Raw genomic sequence first — 20,852 nt, 5'->3', positions numbered from 1 at the left:
AGATGAGCATTTGAGGGTGGAAGAGGGGTGTGTGTGGGGGTGGGGGGTTGTAGCTTGAAGATGGGGAGGGGACTTTTGTGTGTGTGTGTGTTTCCAAAGACAGACATGCATTTGTAACTGGTGGGTGAGCTTTGATTGGGTGGGTGCCAGGAGAGGTGGTTGAGGATGTTCTGAGAGAGTGCTGCTCCTTCCAGATCACCCCACCCCACCCCACCCAATACAAAACCCGCACCACCCCCCAACCCCACCTTCACTGGTTTGGCCTCAGCAGAGTATGTGTTTAGGGGCTAAACCAGAAGCATCGTGAGTCTCAAACCTGCCAAATCCTTTATTTTTTTTATCTCTTATCTTTCTCATCTTTTTTTTTGCCAAAAGTTATCCAAACTCTCAATTGAACACTTTCCTCTCCTCCCCCCACACCCCCAGAACTTATTCAAGTTTTTGTTTTCGCCCTTCAAAAGAAGGATGGAGGAAATCTAAACAAAAAATCAAACAAAATGTAAACGCTCCCCAACACACCCCTCACTGTTCCTTTCACCTGACTCCGAACAGGCGCGCCCTGATTGTAGTGAGGGGCGGGACAGAGCGTGGGCGTGGGTATAACTCTTCTATCCTGTGATAGGTTATTCTGGGGAGGGGGGAAAAGTCTCCTCTCTCCAGTGATTGGTTGTGGTTTAGGAGGGGGACTTGCCTTCATCTAATGATTGGTTATTATGAGAGAGGGGTCTCTCCTCTACAGTGATTGGTTTATCATGAGGTAGGGGTCTCCTGCTCTCATCATTGGTTGGTTGATTGATTGATTATTCCAGATGAGGAGGGTCTTCCCTCTATCAAATGTTATTTTGAAATGTGGGTTTGGGGGAGAGATCTGAGGTTTTTTTTTTTTTTTTGTTTTTTTTCATGGGGCCTCGACTCGCCCAGAGCTGGGCCTTACAGAAATTGCAACCAAGTGCTGTTACACATAACGCAAAAATAATCACACACACACACACACCAGACAGGAGGTTACACTGGAAGGGTCAGGAGGTCTGCAGACAGGAACGCTCCCTGAAACAGGTACACATAGGTACACCAGGATTCATTTATCTCTCACAATCACACACACACACACACACACACCCCTGTCTGTGCTGGTTTCAGTTCTGTGCCCAACCACAGAGCAAACACGCATACATACATACACATACACACACACACACACACACACACACACACACACTTGCTCACATCAGTTTGTTAGTGTCACTTTTCTATGACTTTTTTACGGTTCAGATGTTCATTCTAAATGTCTGTACAGAAGGAAGCTGCTATTTTTTTCTTTTGTTTGTTTTTTTTCCCTTTATTTTGTGGTTGTAATATATATCTATATCTATATTATGAAGAGATCTTCAGGTTTCTTTTCTCGTTTCCAGTGTTTCCTGTGCAGTCCGTTTCTGCTTCCATTCCTGAGAACAAGGTCAAAAAGGTCAAAAAAGTTCACATAAAACAAAATCAGTCTTTTTGAAAATGTTGCATCTCCTTGTGTCTCTTGTCCCAAACTCCACCCCTCTCATCACAAACACTGCGTTGAAATGGAGGGTTAAATCACAATTTAACACCAATTTAGTGTCAAGTCAGAATGTAACACTGAGTTTGTGTTAAGATGGCCTTTAACACCGAGTTAGTGTTAAACCAACTCTATATTCCCCCTCTCTTTGTGTGGTCAGGCCCGGGTGCTCGCTCCACTCTGACCCTGCTGCTCCTGCGTATGTGTTTGTGAATGCCAACCTGCCTGTCCTTGTGTGCCCAAGACTTTACCAAACTGGCCAATACGTTACGATCAGAAGAGGTCGTCCTCATGTAAAGGATATACTGTAGTTTTGTCCACACACACACACACACACATTTGTTACATCTGCTTTCCCATTAAATGTGTGGAGGTCAGATCTGAGGCCATGGCATGATCGGTAAACAGACGAATAGAAGACCAGCCCTTTAAGTTAAGGTCACCAGCTTCCGCTGAACAAGCTAAACCTGGACTGGCTGCCATTTGCTACTGGCTCTGCATTGTCCCTTTCACTGAGGAATGTAAGCTATGCGGACTAGTTAGCCTATGCTAATCTCCAGGTTTAGTACAGATTAGTGCTGGATGGATGGGTTGGTGGGTGTGTTTGACAGTCAGCGATAGCAGAGGTGTCATGCATGCCAGACATAACTAGACGTAGCCTAGGTATTCTCCTGTGTCCACAAAGATGGTGTTAATATGAGGGTGGGGCGGAGCTGAATATGGGACCGAGGCTTAGTTAACCTTCTGACCCCCCCCCCCCCACACACACACACACACACAATCATCTACCTACCTCACTCTAAAACACTTCAGATCCATCAAGATGCAGTGAGGCGCACCAGAGAAACATAAACGTAAGAAAACACTACATGAGAAGCAAGAATACATTACATTATTCTGACACTGGCTTTCTGTTACACATTAATGTTGGTGTGCTTATGGTCTCAAACACACAACATGCACATTCACGTTACATCTGCTGCTCACAGTATCTGTGTCAACAACATGCATTCAAAGCATTTATTTCCATTATTGCAACAACCTCCCATGTTCTCTGTCATGTCGTTCAGTCTAGCTGATTCAAACACCTCCATTCATTTCCATTAACCCCCATTCATTTCCATTCATCTCTCTTCATTTCAATTCACCTCCATTCATCTCTTCATTTCCATTCACCTCCATTCATTCCCTCGGCCTCTTCTGTGGCGCAGGTGGTGCTGGTCTGGTTGTAGCTGGTTGAACACACAAGGTCAAGATGAGAGTATCTGTTTAAGTTGAAAAGCTATATAACTATACATGGCTGTACATAAATATCCAGATTAAGGTTCACAAGGTATGACTATTGGTAGAAGCTGATAATCATTTGAAACCTCAAACATGGCAGGTTGGCATTTCTCATTTCATTTTTCCATACCACGATTATAATCTCCCCCCCCCCCCCCCCCCCCCTTTTGGATGACTTCAGCAGAGTTCTGATGAGTTCCGTAAAGTGGCTGACTGAAATGGAGAACTGAAATGGAGAGGTTCTTGTGTGGTTCCGATCCAGAGACGCCAGACGAGTAGGGGAGTTCTGGCCGGTTCTGGTCGCAGATTATTCTCAGTACTAGAGGATGGGCTCTAGTGTATGTCTTAAGATGGCTGCTACTGCTACAGACCATAACGTGTGTTTGGGAGTCAGAGCCTCGCCCTGACTAGGGGCTTGACAGCGGTTCTTCAACACACACCACGTTTAAACACATCGACACACACACTCACACACGCACACACATAAATGGACCATTTGTCCTGTAGAATACGGGTAGTCATACAGTTCAGTAGGTAATAATTATGCTGGGACATCCAATTGATTGGGAACCAGAAGAAACTAGTATTTAACGGTCACAGAGAGGACTAGACTGGAGACAAGTATCTTTCAGCTTGGATGCAATCATCTAGCAAAGTAACCTTTTCAGTTTCTTGCTAAAGGTATCCCATCCAGGGTTCTATTCGCCTTATTCAGGTGGCGGCCATTGTGTAAACCAAAAACGAGGCTGCAGGGTACACAAACCATAGGATTGGTGTGTTCTATGCATTCGCCAGTAGGTGGCGAAAATGCATTAATGATCTAGTCAGTGCACCCTGTAGCCTCGTTTTGGTTTACACAATGGCCGCCGCCTGAATAAGGAGAATGACAAGAATAAGGTAATCCTCCAAAGGCATGTGTCCTCTGGTTAAGTAGAAGCTTTTGTGACATTAACAGGTGGAGGATGGGAGTGTTCTAGTCTGTCATCCATAAGCTATGTTGCTTTATATGTGGGCTTTCAGAGAAAGGGAGAGCATAGACTATGGGTAGTGTGGACCCCTTGTCATTAGAAGTCATGGCAGTATTTAATAGACTTTCAAGGCTTTGGTTTATACATTTGGAGAACATGGGGGGATTGAGAGCGTAGCTGATGTCACAAAGGTTATGAGTCTTTAGATGGCGTCCTGGTGCTTGAGGTCAAAGGTCACTACAGGTCAATCAGTTCTTCTGTTCTGACACTTCCTCCATTACATGGCTCACCTGCACCCTCTCACCCCTTACACCTGCCTCTTCCTCAGTCCTCGACGTGATCACCAGTAGTGGACGTCTGGTCTGTCCGCGCCTGTTAGTGAATTCAATTGTCTTCAACTTTGATGTGGAACTCTGGCAGTTAACATTCTAAAAGGTTCTGAAATGGAATTTTGAAACTTGGTGTAAAGACAATTTGTCCACAATCATTTTGCAGATGAAAAATGTTCACATTTGTTTTCTAGTTTGCATCGATGCCAGTTTCCCAGAGATTTCCCATTTATTTCAGCCCTCGAAGCAGAGGCCCTACTTTTCATCTTTACCACTGGAGCCTGGTGAAACAGACAGCAGAAACAACTCGTGTGTTTTCTTTTCATTACTATCATTATTATAATAATTATTATATATTTTTTACAAATGATGGCCAATTTGTTACCATTTGAATTTAATGTGTGTAAATTATTCATATAAGATTCTTTTGTTTATATTAAAATGATTAATTAGATCTTCAGTGTGTCTGTTTACTGTTTTGTAACTTCATCTCCGGTCACTGGCTCAAGACCCAGTATTGATGTGACACCCTAGAAGCCTTACTATCACTATACACTATTAAAACAGTATGCATTTGAAATACATAAGATTACATGTACCATTCATACACTAGAAAAAGGGACAATTCACCTGAAGCTTAGACTTCGTTATTGTATAAAATGGACTAGCTGACCCCGACCAAAAGTCAGCTCACATACCCCAAGATGCAATTAAAAAGTGAAACTTTGTGAAATCTTTGAAACCTTTTAAAGAGAAAAAACACTTTACATACACACACAGGCAGACAGCACCAGACTCATTTCTACATGTTGGCCCACAAATTAGTTTATAGTTTCCTTTTGATTCTAAGATACATGCAGTACTCCACAGGGAACTGTTGAACATAAGAGAACATAAAAAAAACCTAGAAATCGCCAATAATTGTTATATTCAGTTTTAACAGTGTTAACTTTAAGTGAAGAGCAAGGCATGTTGTTGGTGACAGTTTTCACTTTTATCAGTGATTGCATACATCAACATCCAGTATCATACAAATGGCCTCACATTAGAGTGGGAAAATGTCCGGTTCAGTTTTGTTTGACCATGATTAAAGGTAAGATGATGACTGGTAACTTACCCTGCACTCCCCTACTGGTCAACGCTACTGTGTGTGTGAGTGAGTTTGAGTGTTCCCCAAGCTACATGTTAATATTGATATGGGACCCTTGGGTTCCAACAGAACTACAGTTAAATAACACCGAGCTCATTGGTTTGAACAGAGTTTTTTTTTTTTTGTCCCCGTCACAGTAATACATGTCTGGATATGGCTGTAAAATAAGATTGGCCATTGTCATGCCTTCATTTGAATTTATAAAATAAGTTTGTTTAAATCCAAAACATGATACATAGAACCGCATCATCCCTCTTAGTCTTCCTTAAAATATACTTTTTAAACACGCTTCAAAATAATAAAAAACATTAATTTTCTCCATCAAACAAGAGAGACCCAAACAAAACAGTCAGATCATTGTGGGTGTTTTAGTAAATGTCCAGAGTTGACCGAATGTTGGGATGAGCAGTTTCGGTGTCCTCTACTCCCGAGTCTGACATTGTTAGAGGTCAGTTCATCAGGTAGGCGAAAGTGGAGTGTGGTGAGGTCACTTCCTCTCCAGGGTCTCCAGGTAGCCGATGAACCTGCGCAGGTTCACCTTGATGTTGTCCAGCACACACAGCTGCTCTGGGCTGTAGTTCCCTCGGCCCTCCTTACGCAGCTGAGGAACCGACACACACACACACACACGAGTAAAAAACACACAAAATTGCTGGAATCAATTTTTCCTTTTTCAAATTACTCAGATTAATTGATTATTAAAATGCTTGCCAGTTAATTAACAAAAAGTTGTCAACTAATCATTTAACTGTTGGTGCTGCTGTAATTCCATGGCTGTAGACAGGGTTTCTGCAGGTATCAGAAAATCTCATTTCAGGTTTTTCATGCCCTTTAAACTCTAATTTAATGCCCATGTCCAACTGCAGATACACTCACAGCACGTTGCATTACTAGCATCTGGTGTCGCGACTTCGTGCACCGGCCGTAAAAAACAGCCAATAAAAAGGTTCCATTGCGCTATACTTCCGATCAAAATTAGTTTATATAATCAATATAAATCGTGAAAAACAATGTTTTTATTCCATCAAGTTTACATAATTTTTAATGCCTCTGAACATCGAAGTTCATGCTTTTTCATGCCATTTCATGCCTGAATTTTCACAAAATCTATTTAATTACTTTTCATGCTTTTTAATGACCCGCGGAAACCCTGTGTAGAGAGCTGTCAAAAGCAGCGTGTTGGTCACTTAGCGGTGTGCGGCCTAACCTTTAATTGGGGTGTGTGTGCTTGCGTACATTCATTCGCATGTGAGCGTGTGTGTGTGTGTGTGTGTGTGTGTGTGTGTGTGTGTGTGTGTGTGTGTGTGACGCAGTGGTGTGCAGCCTCACCTTGGCTTTGAAGACAGGCTGCAGGGCCTTGAGGGAGGTTAGCAGGCGGATATTCCTGGCAGCCTTCTCGGCCTCGTCTCCGTCGGCGAACACGTCGAACAGCGCGTCCAGAGCCTCCCCACACACCACCAGGTTTGGGTCCTTTGAGGCCACTGAGAGCAGGGCTGTCCCAATCATCTGCCCAAGGAAAAATAGCAGCACAAAATCCAATCAGTTGTGTGTGTGTGTGTGTGTGTTTGGTGTGAGTTGTATGTGTGGTGAGTAATTGTGTTGTATGTGTGTGGTGCGAGTTGTATGTGGTAAGCAATTGAGTTGTGTGTGTGTGTGTGGTGTGAGTTGTACGTGTGGTGAGTTGTGTGTGTGGTGAGTTGTACGTGTGGTGAGTAATTGTGTTGTATGTGTGTGGCGTGAGGTGCGAGTTGTATGTGTGGTGAGCAATTGTGTTGTGTGTGTGTGTGTGGCATGAGTTGTATGTGTGGTGAGTAATTGAGTTGTGTGTGTGTGTGTGTGGTGTGAGTTGTATGTGTGGTATGTTGTACGTGTGGTGAGTAATTGTGTTGTATGTGTGTGGCGTGAGTAGGGGTGGGCGATATATATCGTCTGCGATAATATCGTGATTGTTGTTTTAACGATGTCCAAATTGACATTATCGAGTATTTAAATTACTTATGGGGAAAAAACACTTGAAATCACGCACTGAAGACTCATACATTCCCAGGAGGTAGGCTATGCGGGAGAAATGCAGCAGAGCAATTGTCACGTGATGACTAGTGGGTCACAGCGTTGTCCCACGCAGCCTAATGTTTATTTTGTGCAGGGAGAGTAGCCTAACTTGGGATTTTATGCAGCTACTTCTGTTCAAGTAGCATTGATGAGACAGTCACGTTTTTTCCTACACGGTAATATATGGAGAGAAAACATTAGCCTTTGAGTATTTTAATAGTCAGTTGTAAACAAATAACTATTCTCATGTAACTCTTTTGTAAATGGACTGAAGTTCGCTCTAAATATCTGTTTACTGATTATGCTAACCGTTAGCATCTCTATGGGATTTCTCATATACATTAGCCATAAGCTAACGCATTAGTTTCTATTCTGTAACTTGGAATGCTAGCCTACGTGATCGCTCTAAAACAAAACATAGAAGGAAATAACTGAGATGTAGGCTACTCTGTTGGTCTGCTCTTAGTTTTACAGTGAATCCTATGTAAAGGTTTGAAAGGAACTTCAGCTTCAGACTTTCTCTTGGGAAACTGTTAGGCCTATTCATCTTCTCTAATGTAGCTGGCTAGACCATGTCATTGCCACACACACAAGTGGGGGCAGAATTGGAAATGTGTCATGGAGTGACAATGCATTCGTTGCTTTGGTTAAAAAGTCACAGGTTAGGTTATTGGTTATTATTGTAATGATGCTATTCATAAATAATGAGATGTAAAGTAACCCAGACTTTAACAAAAACAATTTTTTAAAGGATATCGACTAATTATCGTTATCGTCAAAATCACAAAAAATAGAGATATTATTTTTTGTCCATATCGCCCACCCCTAGGCGTGAGTTGTATGTGTGGTGAGTAATTGTGTTGTGTGTGTGTGTGTATGTGTGAGTTGTATGTTTGGTGAGTAATTGAGTTGTGTGTATGTGTGGTGTGAGTTGATGTGTGGTGAGTAATTGAGTTGTGTGTATGTGTGGTGTGAGTTGTATGTGTGGTGAGTAATTGAGTTGTGTGTATGTGTGGTGTGAGATGTATGTGTGGTGAGTAATTGAGTTGTGTGTGTGTGTGGTGTGAGTTGTAAGTTGTACAGTATGTGTAGTGAGTAATTGAGTTGAAGATTGATAGCACATCCCAGATGCAGGACAAAAAAGGGTCAAGAAATATTTAAAAAAGGGGTCTGCACACTACTTGATTCTTTCCTTTATTGTGTGTTTTATTTTGTCACGCTTGGCTGAAACGTGTGCCGATGCATCATACCTGTAGTGTGTCTGATGAGCCGGTCTCCTTGGCCAGCGTGCTTCCTGTGATGCCCAGGATGGCCAGAGCATTCACCCTCACGCTCACCACGTCACAGCGAGTGGCCGCCTCACACACACTCATCAGCTGCTGAGGACTCATACACTAATCTCACACACACACAGACACACACACAGACAGACACACACAGAGCATGTAAATGAGTAAGCCCTCTGTATTTCAACATGAATACACGGAATGAAAATGAATGAAATGTAAAACATTGTGCTGCGTCTTTTTGTTTAGCTGGTAGCCAGTAAGATGTTAATATGTTAAGAGAGATGATGCGTGTCTCACCTGTGGGATGTTTTTGGAGGCCATGATCTGCAGCAGTGAACGCAAGGCACTGGTCACTGCCTCCAGAAACTCCTCCTCCTTGACGACCTCTGGAAAACACACACACACACACACACACACACACACGCACGCACAGCACATAAACATGTCAGTGTGTGAATATATGTAAGTAAGGTAAGTGTGTAAATTTGAGTGTGTGTGTGTGTGTGTGGGACTGACCTGCAGAGCTGAACACTAAGCTGGCCAGCTGCTGGGCCACTGTCTGCAGACCTGCTGTTCCGCCAAGAGACTCCGTATCCATGGCAGCCAGGATGTTGTGGAGACAGGTGAGGGCCCGACACTGAACACGGTGCATTCTGGGTAAGATAAAACAATGATGATCAAAACAAACACTGTCATGACCTGTCAATCAAACTAAAACAAATACAAACAGACCTATACTGTTACAGTTCAAGTTCAATGAGTTGTACTGAGTTGAGCATCTTAGGGTTAGTAACTGTCACATTCTAATGAGCAGAAAACTGAGAATTCTTCATTCTGGCACATATCTGCACATTTTTGAAGTACAAATTGAATGACTTTTAAGACCTTTTTTAAGACCTCTAAGGGTAAAATACCCATTGCAGAAAATGGCATTGCCGTGGGATGGACAGGTAAAATAAAACAAATGTTTGGAGTACACCTTATGTTGAAAATGTTTTGAAAAACGGAAATGACACATATATATTTAGATATATTTTTGTATAGTTGAGGTCTTAATTAATGTCAGTTTATGGAATGTAAATTCAAATGCAGTGTGCCTGAAAAAAAAATACTATTTACAGTAGCAGGCCGACCCCCGGGAAATCTCTGCCTGAAAAATTCTGTTCTTTGAAAAATCTTGTTGATATCAAGGGGGGAAAAGCGTACAAGCGTACTTTCAATGTCAAAAAACATGCAACTATGCAAAATATGCAGAAAAAGATTTCACTAACACATGCGCAGTACCTAAGTGTTCCTGAAGTATTTAAGATCTGTTAGTCCAGGACTTAGACAGGACTACATATGGGTTGACAGGACTACAAATGGGTTTCGACAGGACTACATATGGGTTTCGACAGGACTACAAATGGGTTTCGACAGGACTACAAATGGGTTGACAGGACTACATATGGGTTTCGACAGGACTACAAACGGGTTTCGACAGGACTAAAAATGGGTTTCGACAGGACTACAAATCGACAGGACTACAAATGGGTTTCGACAGGACAGGAGGGTACAGTACTTTCTAATCAGACTCCTCCAGGATGCATTCCTCTGACAGGCATCAACAGCAGCAGGACTGGGGAACTCTGCCTTCTTCAGGACCTGAAAGCACACACAAAGCCTATTTTATAGCAATATCAATCGCTCAACATATCAACGTGTGTGTGTGTTATTGGTCTACTGGGGGGGGTTCTTGCCTTCTGAGACACCATGGGGGACCTCAGACAGGTTCAGCGGGTGTGTGTGTCTGTAAGCTTGTTTCTTGCCTTCTGAGGGATGCTGTGGTGTATGAGGACACTGAGGAGTGTGTGTGTGTGTGTGTGTGTGTGTGTGTGTGTGTGTGTCTTGCCTTGTGAGAGATGCTGTGGTGTATGAGGACACTGAGGAGTGAGTGAGTGTGTGTGTGTGTGTGTGTGTGTGTGTCTTGCCTTGTGAGAGATGCTGTGGTGTATGAGGACACTGTGGAGTGTGTGTGTGTTTCTTGCCTTCTAAGGGATGCTGTGGTGTATGAGGACACTGTGGAGAGTGTGTGTGTGTGTGTGTGTGTGTGTGTGTGTGTGTGTGTGTGTGTGTGTGTGTGTCTTGCCTTCTGCGGGACATTGTGGTGTATGAGGGCACTGTAGACCTCAGCAGACAGACAGAGAGGAGACTGCAGGCCACCTTCCCCCACACCATCAGCACAGGCCTCACTCTCATCACTGCTGGACGTCTCCTCCCACTCATCATCAGAGGGGTCTGCACACACACACACACACACACACAGACAATAAATCACTGCAAGTATGCAAGTGCCCTTTTCTCATTCTCCTAAGAGCACTGCTGCAGTACTTTCCTAAACCATACACATATATACACACTCAAGCCTCCCTCATCAGGCAGCAGCAGTACCCTCCAAAAGCACACCTACACACACACACACACACACACATACACACACACACACACACACCTCACCTTCGGAGCAGCACATGTTGACGATGACCTCCAGAGACGTCTGCTGAGCCAAGAGCAGTGCTGCGGCCTTTCTCAACTCCTCCTTTCCCCGCTGGACACACACACACACAGGAAACAGGAATACGTAAACGCGCACACACACACACACACACACACACACACACACACACAGGAATACATGAGCACACAGACAGGCACACACACAGACAGGCACACACACAGACAGGCGCGCACACACACACACACACACACACAGATAGGAACACATCCACACACACACACCCAGAAAAAAAACACATATATGTACAATATATACAATACCAACACAATGGATTGATATCAACATCCATGCACAACTTTTATGCTACGTATAGATGAAGTCAGGCCAAAATAACGTTTTCCCCAAACACATGAAGATTAGCAAAAGCACAGAAACCAAACAGCAACAGAAATCTCAAGTCACAAAAATAACAGGAGAACCATTCATTGAGTACTTGTAATTAACTAATTACTTGTTCTCTCACTTAAAAGGTAGCAGTTAGCCAGGTCAGACTTGTTATAGACCCCTTCACGGTCCACATCACAGAAAAGGTGTGCACATGTCGGGGTCAGAGTGTGTGTGTGTGAATTGACTGAAAGATCAAGGAAAAGTCTAATTTTTTGCATGTATACACACTGGGCTTGTCAACGTTGTCTACCCATTCTGTTATTAGCTCAGGATCAGGCAGACAATCGCCATTAGCTAAGACTCATCTATTAAGGTACGCTTTGCGGCCCTTGGGTAACAATGACAGTGCATACCTTGACCGCTCAACATGCTGATCTATTAGCTGCGCCAATTTTCTGACCCCATGCTGCGCGCGCACCCAACCTAGGCTCTGGATTATTACAAACATTAAAGGGGTCTATAGGACCAGAGGCAGCCGTCCTGGATGATTACAAACATTAAAGGGGTCTATAGGACCAGAGGCAGCCGTCCTGGATGATTACAAACATTAAAGGGGTCTATAGGACCAGGGGCAGTCGTCCGCTCCCCTCCCTCACTCACCGGCAGCAGGTCAGAGATGTCTTTATCTTGATTCCCCGTCTTCCCGCCGTTCATCCTCTCCTCCTCCATCTCCTCCTCCATCTCCACCTCCTCTCTTCCGTTGGCCTGATGATGATGATGACGATCTTCTTCCTCCGCTCCCTGTGCCCCGGCGGTGTCGCTGGTGTCGGCGGCGATGGCGAGGCGGGCGACCTCGGCCTGCAGCAGGTCTGGGATCAGCGCGCCGGCGTCCAGGTCGAGGCTGGCGGAGAGAGTGGCCACCAGGGCGCTCAGAGTCTGGGCCTGCCGCCCCGCGGGGATGCTGTTCTTCAGGTTCCACAACGAGCCTGGCCAGCAGGGGGAGCCAGAGAGAGAGAGAGAGAATGAGAGAGAGAGAGAGAGAGAGAGAGAAAGAGAGAGAGAGGGAGAGAGAGTGAGAGAGGGAGAGAGGGAGAGAGAGTGAGAGAGTGATTGAGAAAGAGAGAGAGAGAAAGAGAAAGAGTGAGAGAAAGAGAGAGAGAGAGAGAGAGAGAGAGAGAGAGAGAGAGAGAGAAAGAGAGAAAGAGAGAGAGAGAAAGAGAGAGAGTGAGAGGGAGAGAGGGAGAGAGTGAGAAAGAGAGAGAGAGAGACACAGAGAGAGAGAGAGAGACACAGAGAGAGAGAGAGTGAGAGAGGGAGAGAGGGAGAGAGTGAGAGAGAGAGAGAGAGAGAGAGAGAAAGAGAGAGAGAGAGAGAGAACGAGAGAGAGATACACAAGAAGCAATGAAAAGCAGACAGAGGAAAAGGAGAAAGAGGGAGAAAACCATAGAGTACCAGTTACACATGAGCATGAGGGGATGTATTTAATGATAGGCTGTATAGCCAGCCGTTGAGGATGTGTGAGGATGTGTGTGTGTGTGTGTGTGTGTGTGTGTGTGTGAGAGAGAGTGGGTGTGAGAGTGAGTGAGTGAGTGAGTGAGTGAGTGTGTGTCTCACCAGCGGCCAGCGTGCGCAGGAGTGTGTGCTGCATGTCGGACTGTGTGGAGAGGAGCACCGCCTCCAGCGCTGACAACACGGCCACGTTCACGCTCCCCAGCAGCTCCGCGTTCTCCTCAGTCACCGTGTGTAAGCAGTGGGCTACACACACACACACACAGAGAGAGAGAGGAAAGAAAATAATAAGAAGGGGGAAGGCTACTCTGATTTAGCACTATGGCACTAAGGTATGTTAGATGTTATTACAGTGTCTTACCAGCAGAGAGCGCTAGCTCCACCTTCTGCTCATGTCTCTCCAGGCACAAAACCAGCACGTCCAACAGCCCCGCTTTATTAAACACTGATACGGCCCGACTGCTGTTCTCACTGTGAGACACGCGCGCACACACACACACACACACACACACACACACACACACACACACACACACACACACACACACACACACACACACACACACACACACACACACACACACACACACACACACACACACACACACACACACACACACACACACACACACACACTCACCAGAGAGGGTTGAAGCGGAGTAATCAAGGAGCTTTGCATACACCTTAATGCAGATACCAGCAGATATTGATATGACTTCCGATGTGTGGAAATTAGTCAACTAATGCACAACTATGCCGCTGGGTGATCTGAATCGTTTTCATACCACCCATGGAACATTAACATTAACTAATGAAGAATGAAGAATAAATAGCTTCAGTTCATCATTTGAATGTTTGTCTGTCAGTTCTACCCTGTTAAGGGGAATCAGGAGACAGGGATCACCACAAGGGATAACTTAAAGTGAGACACACACACACACACACACACCTCATTACATGCGCGCGCGCACACACACACACCCACACACACACACACACCCCACTACATGCCCACACACACCTCATTACATGCGCGCGCGCGCACACACACACACACACACCCCTCATTACATGCGCGCGCGCGCACACACACACACACACCTTACTACATGCACACACACACCTCACTACATGCGCGCGCGCACACACACACACACACACACACACACCTCACTACATATGCACACAAGCACACCGAAGTGTAGAGGTGTAGGCACATCTATACCGATTATATAGGTACTGGTCACCTGACGAAGACCTGAGTGGTCGAAATGTTGTGTATCACCCACCATTAAACTGGGAGCTTTAGAAACAGTGTGCGGATGTCTTTTCTTTTGTTTCACACAAGCACACCCACACACACCCTTCACCCTACCCAGGGGTATAAGGAGACTCACCACAGGTTCCAGAGCAGGTTGACGGCCTCGTTGGCCACGTCCTCCACTGTGCTCTTAGAGTTCTTCTGGGAAGGGCTCACGTCAAAACCTGAGCAGCACTGTGGACAACAAGACGACAACACACGAGGGTGTACATTAGCTAGCAGAATGAGACAAAACACCACGTATCAACCGATGCATCATCTCTACCCCTAGGAGTGGGGAATAGCTGTAAAGCATGGGCCTGGTGTTTAAAGTCCATTCTGAGGTCTGAGAGACTGGTACTCTACTACCGGCCTGAAACACCCAGACATCTAGATGGTCCTCAATTGTTTGAGCACACGTTGGGGTGTAGCTTCAAGAGTTAAGTTTATAGCTACACATGCTTGGTTAAGGTAAGCACAGACAACCCCCCCCCCACACACACACACACGTGTCCTTACCTCCCTGAGCAGCTTGGTGAGAGGAGTTAGGATGTCCTGTTTCACCATGTCCTCACACACCTCGGGACCCCCACACACACTCAGATTCCTGTACACACACACACACACACCTCTGCGGTTCAGTAAAGATATCACTACCCTTTCCACCCTCCACTGCTGCTGTAGCCGGGACTAGTTTAATTCATTTCAATCTTGCCTGTTTCATTGCTCAACCTTGTGTGACTGATAGATGCTATGTTTCTCTTTACAACATTAGCAGAATCCAAGAGTATGAGAACTGGATAGAAACCATGGCAACTGAACTTATTGTCTTGGTAAGAGCATAAACATGAGCTGTTTGTCAACACAGAGCCTGTTCATTAATTTTATTTATTTTCCTCCTTCCTCCGAGACACCCACCTGAGGGCTCCTGCCGCGGTCTCCCGCACAGCCACGCATGGGTCGAGCAGCAGTGGCCCGAGACGACGCACCGCGTCCCGCTGGAGGAAGCTGGGGATGGTCTGGCTCTGCTGCACCATCCGAGAGATGCTCGCACACGCACACTCACGCACGTCCGCGCAGGGACTCTGCAGCTGCGCGAACAGAGACACAAACAGGTTTGTTAGTTTAAAGTTACTTATCGCTAATGACCTGACGTTAAGATTAAAGTGTCTCAAATTACGTTGCTTATCGATATTTATGTTCCACTGAATTGGACCCAACTTTAACAGGTAACTGGGAGAATGCAGCTGTTAAAAGAAATCTCATCTAACACTGCGCCTGTGAGTGCATTTTGTGTAGGATCACATCACAGTAGTCTACAACCTATGTTACTTTTTGTTATGCAAATAAATGCCTCCGAGCCACTACATGGCTGTTGACAGTAAAATGCCCTGTTATGAACGAGCTGGCTAACTGGCTAGAAAACCGCAAGCGTTTAATACTAGAGACCAAAACAAAGCTGTCAACCAGAACATTCTGTGTATTACAGCAATAGAAACGTCCCACATACTTTCTCTAAATGTTCTGCAGCAGGTGAATCAACTTCTACTTCAACTTCATCCTCGTTGTCCATAACTTCCTTCACGAGTCCTCCAGCCGAGAATCGGGGCCTTTTAAATTTATTATTCTTAGCTTTCCCCATGCCTGTTTGTTAAAGTGCAGATTATAAACGGATATAAGTAAGAGTTTTTAGAAAAGTATTAAGTGTTTACATTCATTCGGTCTAATCAAATTACTAGGCTACACTCTCATCTTCCCAACAATTCGTGTCACACAAGCTAAATTTTGACCATGTGGCTACGGGCTACATCGGCAATGAGCTCACGTTGAAAGCCGTAGACGGAGCTGCTTTACCGTCAAGTGTGAAACATGTCGTAAGCCGTAAAACATCCCCAAGTCCGAGCAAGCTGTGCGCTGGTTGTTTCCAACAGAGGGCGGGGAGGGAACGGCGCACAAGCACTTGTCCTGGAGGATAACAGCGATCGGTGAAAAGAAAGATCCTTCTGCCGAAGACTACAAAAATGTAGTGTTTAAGTAACTTACACATTTACGCAGCTTATTAACCTATCGGAATGGAGGACGATTTGGTGTCTGAAGATGATATCTGTAAGTGATGAATGGATGTTTGATATGGGAATGGGCAAGACAGTTTTGCTTTGGTTCCGCATAACGCACCGAGTAGCCTACCATCAGTCCGTCCGTTTCTGATCTGAAAACGTTTTCGAATTTTCGAATTTAAAAATAAAATAAAATTGTAGGCTAACTCATATTATTGTGTTGGTAACTAAGGTTATGCGCAGTTCGGACCAATTGATATTGGCTATCGAAAGTCTAGCGGCTGACACCGCATGGATTCTGGGGTCTGATGACTAATTAATTCATTGACTTACCGTCTGTCTGGACCTATTATTTTGTGATAAAGCAGAAATATTGCATTGTGGCTTTGCTTGAATTAGGTCAGATGTCAGCTTTTCGTTCTAAAATGGTTCATATCATGGAATTGACATCTCCAGTTTTGTGATAATTAGATCAGCAGTTAATGGTTGTCCTCTGTTGTTCATTAGCAGGGTATTTGACTTCCATCCTAGACATCAGATGGGTAGACAATCTTTCTGCCTTAAGTGATTCTTATAAACTGCTGTGACAACAATCTCTCTAACAGTGAGAGAAAGAGAGAGGGAGTGAGAGATAGAAAGAGGGAGGGATGGTGTGTGTGTGTGTGTGTGTCTGTGTGTGTGTGTGGGGCAGTGTCCCACAGGGTATTATTTGCAGACTGATGAGTTCTCATCTTAAATGTCATGTTGACCTGAGCCTAAATGCTCTGACACGTGGTGGTGAAGTTTACTCTGAAGACTGCTTACTGATTGTGTAAATTGCTACAGGGCTTGGTGAGATAGGCCTGTAAGATCTAGCTGTCAGGACATAAAAGCAATGGGATGTGACACAACTCAAAGTGATAGTAACATAAAAATAAAAAAAAGAAATTGATATACTATTGTGGAAATGTTGGTTCTTATTGTGGCTCATGAATCAGGTTGGTGTGAATCTATTCTCAGCAACAAAAACTAGTCACTGCACCAATAATGCATCAATCTTCTGTGTGTGTGTGTGTGCGTGTGTGCGTGTGTTTGTGTGTGCCTATGTGTGTGTGCTTGTGTGCTTGTGTATGTGTTCCAGTGCTGCGATCAGAGAAGGAATTTCACGATGCTGCGAAGCGTAACGACACAGACAGGATGCAGGAGCTGATGAAGAGAGGAGTGAACATCAAGGCTCAAAACAAAGTGAGATGCTGACCTAGAAAACATCTCTGGAGGTCTCTATGAACTGACAAACAACAAGTCACCCTCTAATGTGCCAGCATAGAAAAAATCACACACAAATGTTGAGCTTGTTGAGCTTGCGTGGATGCAGCAGTTAGGAATGTCGACATTCCCCATTGTGGGAATGTCAGTGAGGAAACCGTGGGAAGTGGGCATTGGGAAGTAGTATGTGGGAGGGGGAGTAAGAGCATAGGGCTGGTGCTCCATGGTGCTAATGTGACGTGAGTGGCGGCAGAGCCGGATGTGCCCTCTACCTCACACACAGTCTCTCCCTCCGTAGTACACTCCCTCAGACATTTCCTCCAGACGTGTCCTTTGGCCGGCCTCATACTGACAGAATCTCCACCTCCCTTTCATCTCTCCCCCTCTCCGTTTGTCCTCCCCAACTTCCATCATCCTCTCTTTCTCACCCCCCCTTCTCTCTCTCTCTCTCTCTCCTCAGCTAGACCGGAAGGCCCTGCACTGGGCAGCAGGGGCCGGAAATGAGGAGGCCTTGCGGCTACTGCTGGAGAATGACACGGAGGTGGATAAGGCAGACAGTGTAAGCGTGCATTTGTCTGTGTGAGCATCTGTATGTGTGTGTGTCTCTCTCTCTCTCTCTCTCTCTCTCCCTCTCTATCTCTCTCTATCTTTCTGTCTCTCTGTGTGTACGTGTGTGCTGAAGATTAATGTTTTTTCCCACAAATCCCACATCCTTCGTTTTCTGCTTTATCTCTCTGAAGTGGTCTAATTTTCCAAATGTCCCCTTAATGAAGATTAAGGGGACATTTGGAAATGCTTAATGACATTCTCATAGCCTGCTGAGTGTCCATGGGCTAACAGAGGGATAGGGAGTGTGTGTGGCTGTGGGCTGTGTGCTCACAAGATTTGTGTGCCCTCCAACACTCTGATCTGTGTGTGTGTGTGTGTGTGTGTGTGTGCGCGTGTTCATAGGTGCATGTGTATGTGTGTGTGTGTGTCAGCATGTGTGTGACTCACTTCTGCTATGTGTGTGTGTGTGTGTGTGTGTGTGTGTGTGTGTGTGTTTGTGTGTGTGTGTGTGTGTATGTGTATGTGTATGTTTTCCAGTGTATAATAACTCTTTTTTGTCCAGTTTGGAATGAATGCTCTGCTACTGGCTGCCTGGTTTGGACACCTGAAGGTTCTACAGATCCTAGTGGCCAGCGGTGCGAAGCTTAACTGTGAAAATAAAGTAAGACCTGATTATTTTGTCCATTTGCTTTATTTGTTTAGATTTTTTATGACATCAAAGCAAAAGAGGAAAGAAAATCTGTTGCCTCATATAAAACAGTGAGGGTTTTTTGTTGGTTGGCCACGTGGTTTATTATCAGTTTGTAAAAGTGAAGTAGGAAGAAACGTTAGGGATCCCTGATCAATGTGATTGGTTGGGCTGGATCGATGATTTCAAAGTTAGCGCAAAGTCTACACCCGATACAATGCTAGCGTTGGAAATGTTTCCCAATCATGAGACCAGACTCAGACTCTCTTCATGAAGTGCAGTGTTTCCCATACATTGACTTATTTGTGATGGCCCACCACAATATCAACATTTATGAAGGTATATTGGGTGCAAAAGTGGCGAGCACATTTAACTGCAGATTTTGCATGTGCACACTAAAGTCGTAAATGTGTAACAGTAAAGTTGAAGTTGTACATATTTTTTTATATCTTGTTAACACAAAATAGGGGCTACGGGTTCACAAATCCTTTTTACAGGTACACAAATCCTTTTTACAGGTACACAAATCCTATCCTGTGAGTCACAACTTTCAAGAGTCACGCACTCGACACTTTTGCTCCAATCGTTGCAGCGCAGCATAGATATATACACTAGATGTCGCCTTCTGCTTCTCAGCATGCGTCAACACCGCCGCCATCATGGTACAGGGATCTGAAGCGCTAAACTAGTTCTCCTGTATTGTCAGCGTTACCTATTTAGCGACGTTTGGCCATCCCCAGCGATATAAAAACTTTTTAGCGATTAGCGACAAATTTGGGAATTTCTCACAATGATGGCAGATCGGCTTCTTTGTTGTTGAAACGTAAGAAAATCACCTTTCTCATGGCTTTGTCATTTATGAATTCAGCTACATCTCGTTTGCCATGGCACTGACCAATGATTATAAAAGTAACGACTGGCGTAGCCTATGTAGTAGCAGAGATAAATGTTCTACAGATCTACAGCAACTTCTGGTGAGATTACAACTTACATGAGTAAACGAGACGAGGGATATGTGGCCTCAACCAGAGCCTGTCTACGAAGAGCCTGTTTACTTTCATTGTATCGAACCTGGTTGCAGTTTACTCATTGTTCCTCTAGGGGCCGCCGCTAGCTACTGCAGAATGAATGGGAGTCTATGGGGCTAGACGGGTAAAATGTATCTTTATTATCGTCTTAAGCTTAGTTTTCTCTAGACTCAACCATAAATACATGCCTGTCAGTTGGAACAACCCAAAAAACTAGATAATTGCTTGAGATTTTGACGATTTATAGTGATTTTATTTTCGCTAGATCTTTGCCCAGATTGACGCTAATGCATTATAGAGGAGTGGATCACTGAAGCAAGATGGCGTCTCGATTGACGCATTCGTTCCAATGAACAGCAGTAGTCAAGGCGACATCTAGTGTATATATCTATGGCAGCGCAGTAGGTGCGAAACACATTTGCACATCCGTGTTTCATAATCTGAGAACATGCACAACATTCGTGCATTTGTAAACCCAAATGTGAACTAATGCATCCGAAGTTGTGCATCTGTGAAATAATTTCTCATTAATAAAATTCTACAGATCGCTTTGATTTTCTTGCACGACTACAAGTCAATTGATACAAGTGCTCGAATCTGCTTCTACGAGTGACGAGTGACTTTTGCTCCTGGCTAGGTGATATAATAGGTGCAAAAAGATTTGTATGTGTGCACGTCGAGCAATCGATCGAGAAAACAAGGCGGCCGGATCTGGATCCTGGATCACGCTCAGACTACCATTGCCTGCTCATAAAGTAAGTAACCTCAGCATGTTTCCTTATCAATGAAGGACACACGATTTATAGTTTTTCTTTGCACAAAGCGAGGAAAAAAATGTTGCGGTGTGCGGTGTTAAGTCGACCTTATTATTCATAATGTCTGCACAGCAAACAATTGCTAACTTGCCTTGCACTATCCAATACTCTTCGTGCAAGATACAAGTCAGCTGTTCGAAAATTGCAGAACGATTGTGT

The 20,852-nt window shown here is 44.6% G+C and overlaps 2 protein-coding genes across 2 annotated transcripts in view; one reads left to right on the top strand and one right to left on the bottom strand.

Moving 5' to 3' along the window:
* Positions 1 to 4,926: 4,926 nt before the first annotated feature.
* On the bottom strand, positions 4,927 to 16,106 carry heatr3 (HEAT repeat containing 3). The gene is made up of 15 exons (XM_076291918.1): positions 15,822 to 16,106; positions 15,230 to 15,402; positions 14,831 to 14,918; positions 14,409 to 14,506; positions 13,373 to 13,482; positions 13,117 to 13,257; positions 12,163 to 12,488; positions 11,115 to 11,205; positions 10,747 to 10,895; positions 10,180 to 10,262; positions 9,135 to 9,271; positions 8,916 to 9,004; positions 8,580 to 8,723; positions 6,607 to 6,783; positions 4,927 to 5,878 (listed from the first exon to the last, which is right to left on the bottom strand). The coding sequence occupies exons 1-15, from the start codon at positions 15,951 to 15,953 to the stop codon at positions 5,765 to 5,767; spliced, it is 2,052 nt and encodes a 683-aa protein (XP_076148033.1). The 5' UTR covers positions 15,954 to 16,106; the 3' UTR covers positions 4,927 to 5,764.
* Positions 16,107 to 16,256: 150 nt separating this feature from the next.
* Positions 16,257 to 20,852, top strand: part of ankdd1a (ankyrin repeat and death domain containing 1A) — a 17,033-nt gene continuing 12,437 nt past the window's right edge. The window contains exons 1-4 of the mRNA XM_076291919.1: positions 16,257 to 16,417; positions 17,489 to 17,592; positions 18,074 to 18,172; positions 18,725 to 18,823. Of these exons, the coding sequence (XP_076148034.1) occupies positions 16,384 to 16,417; positions 17,489 to 17,592; positions 18,074 to 18,172; positions 18,725 to 18,823 (336 nt within the window). The 5' untranslated portion in view covers positions 16,257 to 16,383. The remainder of the gene's footprint in view (positions 16,418 to 17,488; positions 17,593 to 18,073; positions 18,173 to 18,724; positions 18,824 to 20,852) is intronic.

This window comes from Alosa pseudoharengus, unplaced genomic scaffold (genome assembly GCF_046254945.1).
Source record: "Alosa pseudoharengus isolate Yale_2024_CS ecotype anadromous, Long Island Sound unplaced genomic scaffold, YU_APseudo_1.1 YU_APseudo_1.1_scf_19, whole genome shotgun sequence".
Lineage (NCBI taxonomy): Eukaryota > Metazoa > Chordata > Actinopteri > Clupeiformes > Clupeidae > Alosa > Alosa pseudoharengus.
Note: the sequence above shows the minus strand (reverse complement) of the source record. Positions and strands in the feature narration are given on the sequence as shown.